The sequence below is a fragment of the Pygoscelis adeliae genome, unplaced genomic scaffold, assembly GCF_000699105.1.
Source record: "Pygoscelis adeliae isolate BGI_AS28 unplaced genomic scaffold, ASM69910v1 Scaffold255, whole genome shotgun sequence".
Lineage (NCBI taxonomy): Eukaryota > Metazoa > Chordata > Aves > Sphenisciformes > Spheniscidae > Pygoscelis > Pygoscelis adeliae.
This window is the reverse complement of record NW_008824872.1, coordinates 322,210-328,042: the sequence shown is the minus strand read 5'-3', so window position 1 is coordinate 328,042 and position 5,833 is coordinate 322,210. Positions and strand designations below refer to the sequence as shown.

At 43.1% G+C, this 5,833-nt stretch overlaps 1 gene segment (V, D, J or C); it reads left to right on the top strand.

Moving 5' to 3' along the window:
• Window positions 1-808: 808 nt before the first annotated feature.
• LOC103917391 overlaps window positions 809-5,833 on the top strand; it is a gene marked incomplete at its 5' end in the record, with an annotated part of 18,293 nt that continues 13,268 nt past the window's right edge. The window contains 2 exon segments of the C gene segment in view: window positions 809-877; window positions 1,197-1,272. Coding sequence covers window positions 809-877; window positions 1,197-1,272 — 145 coding nt within the window.

The window sequence follows — 5,833 nt, the reverse complement described above, 5'->3', positions numbered from 1 at the left end:
GCACTTACCTTTATCTGATCGGAGCAGGCTCGTTCCTGGCTCTGACAGAGCCCTGGACGCCCAGGGCCTTTCCTGAGCTGGCTCTACTGGGCCCTTCTTTCCCAGCCTACCTTTCTTTTACTCAGCAAGAGGATCAGGCCTAGTCTGGCAGAAGTGTGCACCAGTGGGTGGTGGTTTACTACAGCATACAGCATTTCTGGATGCTGCCGAAAGTTTTCTGCTTATGAGGAACAAAGCCAGGGGCTCAGGCTCCCCAAGAGCAGGGATTGCCTTTCTCTCTGAGGATGTGGATGAGCTTTTGTTCTTGTTGAGGTGAAAACCACTGTGTGAACTACGACAAGCTCACACTTGGCAAAGGGACACGACTTCAGGTTTTGCCTAGTAAGTGCCACCACTTTTTGTAGTCTCCTTCCACGTGTGGCCCTGCTGTTGTGACAACAGCCTCAAATTCACCTTTGGCTCAGGGACTGAAGTCACTGTCCGGCCAAGTAAGTCGGTTAATGCTTGAGTGTTGTAATCTCGCCTGACAATTTTGTCTTAAGGCCGTGCTTCAGCAACAGCACAGGACAAGCACGCAGGAGAGGAAAGGTAAACTGAGCTCTCAGGGAAATCTTATGTTGTTGCTAAACTAGAAAACCGATGACAAGAGCGTGCTTTTTCTCTTTTGCACAACAAACCAAGGCCAAGCCATTTTGGCCCTTTATCCAGAAAAGGTCCCAGTGCCAGTGAGTGACTGGTATTCTCCAAGCAGCCTGAGGAAGTCATCCCTGACCTGAGTTTTTATCTTTCCCTCCTCTCTGTGTTGCAGTGCCCAAGGCAAATGCCGTCTCCTGTCCAAGGGGCTCATCCCACTCCTCGCAAAAGGAGACCAGAGCGGGTGAGAAAGCAGGCTGAGCCTTGGGTTCCTGTTAGGGTGTGTAGCACTCTGTGACCAACAACGCAGGAAAACCCCAGTTTGGGCCAGGGATGAAGCTACATGTTCTGCCAAGTACGTTTTCACCTCCTGCTTCTCCACTTTATTGCTGTCTCCTCTTGTTGCATTCCCACTTTTAGCCAGCTTAAGACCAAAAAGAGAAGTCAGAGGTGCAGCTGAAAGACATGGAGGATTTGTTTTTCCCTAGCTTTGGCATGGCTGGGCAAAGGCTTGGGAGAGGTGCTGCTTCTGAAGTGGCTTGCTGGGCTTCTTGTTACGGAAGGAAATGCTGTGTGATTATGGCGCCGGCTACGGCAAGCTGACCTTCGGCTCAGGGACCAGGCTGTCCGTCCAGCCCAGTGAGTGTGCAGCTTTCCTGTGTGTCGTCTGTCAAAAGTCCTTGAGTGTCCACCGGAGCACCCTGTAGATGAAGTTGTTGAGTCCGTGTCACCTTTCAGAGGAGAAGGAGAAAATAGGCGCTCTTTCAAGGTGCTCTCGTGCTTAGAAGCATTTCCAGGTGTTGGACTTCTGCTATTTAGAGAAACGTGCTATGGACACGGTGCTCCAGGATGCTGATAATCTGGCAGCGAGCAGGAATAGAGGCGTGGTTTAGGACAGACGGACAGATTGACCAACTAGTGCCTAGTACCTGTGTATGGCTGTGGAAGGCTGTGGGGGATACGTAAACGGGGTTCAGTTCTGTTCCTTACCTTGAGACTTTCAGTTAACTTGGGCTAGGCTGGAAATCTGGATCGATAGGAAGGTGGACTTCATCAGGTACTCTGACCTTAGACTGTGTTCATGTTGTTGTTTCATCTCTTTTTTCCATTCCAGCACAACAATTCTTTGGGATCATGTCTTCAAATGTCTTTGCATGACCTGTTGCGCCAGGCCTAACTTTAAAGTCAATAGACTTGTTTTTCTTCTAATGAGCATCTTAAGCAGCTTCATAACTGAGGGCCCATTTGCATAGTTCAACAAGTACAGTACTGAATCTCCATAACCACCCCTATAGATGCTCTTAGCCAGCAACTTGAGATTTTTTCAAGTTTAGCATTCATCGGATCAGAAAATCATGGAGGTTGGAAGGGACGTTTGGAGATCATCTACTCCAAACTCCTTGCTCAAAGCAGTGTCAACTGAAACAAGTTGCTCAGGACTTTGTCCAGTTGGATTTTGAACACGTCCAGGGATATCTCTTCTGAACTAAGCGATACTGTGACTCTGGTGGTGAAGGTAAATTCTCCTGGTTTTGCTGCAAAAGCCTTTAAAAAATGCCCACATTATCAATCATATCTAGGGTGAGGGGGAAAAAAGAAAATTCTGTGCAGTCTTTTTTCTGAGCTGTCTGATGCATACCTGAAACCTTAAATGGGGGGCAAGCAAGGTTGGAATTTGTGAAAAACAATGTGTATGAACACATTTTTTTTCTGAGCTGAGAAACAGTGATCGCTGGCTCCAGATTCACACTTGAGGGGAGGCAAGGCTGTTCTTTAAATGAAGTGAGACACTAAGCAGAGTGTGCATGCATGTTTTGATTACCTTCTGGAATGAGAATTGTCCATAGAAGTTGATCAATTGGGAAGATTTGCTGTTGTGATAGTGAATGTGTCATTGAAAGAAGACAGAAATACAGTTGTCTTCTCCACTTATCTTGATAGTTGGACTCATACTATAAGTCAGTACCTGTTTGTGCTAGAACTGGCTAAACACTGTCTGAGCTCTTGATCTGGTGGTGAATGCTGCACCCCAGGCAAAATGACAACCAAACAATGAAGAGTAATAGAGTACTTAATCATGAAAATTCTGTGTAAAAGAAGAGTTCACTCAGCTGGTGCTTGTGAAAATTGACCTGGTTTGATGAGATTAGTGGATCCACATTTTTCTTCAAAATACCAGTGTTAGTAGCCATTTGCATTTACTTAGGAAAACTGGGGACAAAATCATCTTTGTCTTGGAGAATGAGAGGGAAAAGAATGTTTTGGCTGGGAAAGCAAGACTTTTTTTTTTTTTTTTTAATAAGCTCTGCATCATAATGTGAATTATGGGTCACTAAATAAGTTCATCTTTGGCAAAGGAACAAAATGGTCAGTAAAGCCCCATTAAGTATTCAGGCCATTGCATGGGAAAATTATGAAGGCGGGGCCTGAGGAACTGGGATTATTCCATTATTTACTGAAAGAAACTTCCTTACAAAGGGATGTTTCGAAAATGCATCTGAATACTACTCAGGTATTCCGTGACCCAGTAGAAACTTATTTTCTTGGCTTTCTACTTGGGATTCAGTTTGCCACAGCCCTTGTTAATAGCAAGGGCTATTACAAATGCTGTAATGAAAACACTGAATGCTCTTCAGCAGCCAAGTATCAGACAATAAGGAAGGAAAGGAGGATTAGTGGGAAGAGCCTTAGTCTGGGAAACCACCTGCAATGACTAATTGTAGGCACCCTATTTTGGATATAACAACACAAGCTACTTAAAGTGTTCCCTGCTAACTAAAGAGTAGGTTCTTCCTATCTCTGATACCTGAGGCGACTGTGATCAAATCTAGTTATTCCCATGAATTTGAACACGGAAAAAGGTATTTGTCAGAGAGAGGCTAGAGGAGGTCTTTGAAAATCTGTATGGGTATTTATAGCTTCTCTCAGAGGCAGATCCATGACTGAATGTATCCAAGCCCTCCAACACCCACTGAGGTGGCTGAATGAAGAGGCCGATTTTGTAAAGACCTGTCATACAGTGCTAGTACTGGAGGATGGGGAAAACTCACATGGGGGAGCGGAACGAAACTTCTCATTGCCCCAGGTGAGCTGCCTCTTCTCTGAGTCAAGGTGGAATCAATATAGATGGCACTGTACTCGAGCTTCAAAAATAACAGTGTAGACTTTCTATTTAACCAACGTGCACCAGAAAAGGGTCCACCATGGGGAAAGGAAGCAAGTGAAAAGTGAAAACAAGTAACTGAAATACAAGAAGAGAGATGTGAAAAAAATCTAATGGTCTTTAGTGAGTGGTGCCGGTTTGGATTTGTCAAGGATGGAGGTGGAAAGGGAATTGCTTCATGGCTCTTCCTTGTGGTGTTAATGAGACTATGGTGCGGGGAGGAAGAACAATAAGCAATAGACATGGAAGTAAGACATAACGCATTGCAAGTGTGTGTGCGGAGAAACTGAAGGATTTCCTTGAGGAATGTTATTCAGGTGGATTGGGGTGGATAGGAGTGTACAAAGGTTTTTGCTATGGCAAACAACACAGTGTCTATGAACACCTACCAACTTACATTTGGACATGGAACCAGGCTCGTGGTAAAACCAAGTAAGATTTCTGAGATTTGGGACATTGAGTTGTTCAGTGGAAAAATTCAATCCACCTAAAATAAAGTAGATGTTTGCTGAGAGTAGTGAAATGCAGTTCAGAAGCAGGCTGTTGACAAAAAGTCATAACAGTGATCTCTTGGTTACTACACTGTCTGCTGGATAGTGTAGAACAGATGGTCTGCGGAGCAATGATGTAAATTACACAAGCTGTGGACCTTTCCTGTGAGAGAAGACATAAAAACTGGCAACTTCTGTAGGTGCATGCAACTTATTTTCCCACTGTGAGTAGTTTCACGCTTGCAACATGTCTAAGCAAGGTTTGAGTTTTAATAAACTTATGTTTGGAGTAGGAACTAACCTCTTTATTTCTCCAGGTATGTGAACTTTGCAAGCTAGGTAAATGCCTAACTATAGGTTAGGTACACTCAGGTTTGAAAAATATTCACAGAAAACTCTGTAGACTATTTCTTCCCTTCATTTGGAATAAAATTATGAATAAGAAAATTAGTCCCTAACTATAAACAAAGGGGGATTTCCTGATAGCTGCTTGGATTTGGAGATATACAATACAACAACACTGAAGGAAATAAAAACAAATTAATTCTTTCCTCCTTTGAAAATTGTGAGTATATACTCACACCTAAGAAACTTTCCTGAGCATTTGACTCAGAAACCTCAAGTAAAATTTTTCACTACTTCAGTAATTAAATCTCAAGTAAATTTTCAGCCAGAATTGTAGATTCCTCAGGAGATTTTTGACTTTCAAAAAAGAAATAATAGCTAAGAAAAGTAAAACGCTCTTAGAAGACTGCCAAAACAATTTTCTTCCCCCATTGGAAGAGAGTGAAAGGAATTGTAAAGACTTCACCTGTGGCTTAGGTGTTATCTCTGCTTTCTCAGAAATTAAATCCCATTTTCTCTTTGGGATGGAGAGCAAACTGACATGCAGTCTAGGTTTTGCAGGAAGAATGGGAGAGGTGTCACTGGTGCTAGGATTTAGTTTGCTCATTAACTAAGGAATTAACTATGATCTCATTCTCCTTTTAATTTATGAGCTCTTCAGGGACAGGGTTTTTTTATGGGTCGACTTTAAGTAAGGACGCTGGGCTTGACAGTAACCAGTGAGTGAGGTTTTGATGCACTGCGCCCCAAGCTCTGTTTTTGTGTGAATGCATTTTTCCAGTTACATATGACTTGGTTTACAGGGCTTCCAGCATGCTAAGCCAGTTGTTATCATGCAAAACTAGCTACTTGTGCAAACTGGGAGGATGCATTTGGATACTCCTGGCTAAATTAGCCAAGTTTGGCTGCAACTGGTTTCTTTTTTGTGGTTTAGTTCTGGGGCTTTTTTTCTGTGGGGTTTTTGTTGTTGTTGTTGTTGTTGGTTTTCCATTTACTAGCTTGGATGAAAACTTCTGTGAATGCATGGCCGGAATTCAGTTTCTGGTATTTGACATTTCTGCATTATTCTTTTCAGCCCTTCTCACAATAATCACACTATTCAGATTCTTCTGCTATCTAGGGCAACTCAGGTTCTCTGTGGCTCTGGATAATGGAAAATTTGCTATATATTGCACTTACAGAGTGCTTGCTTGTGTATGTG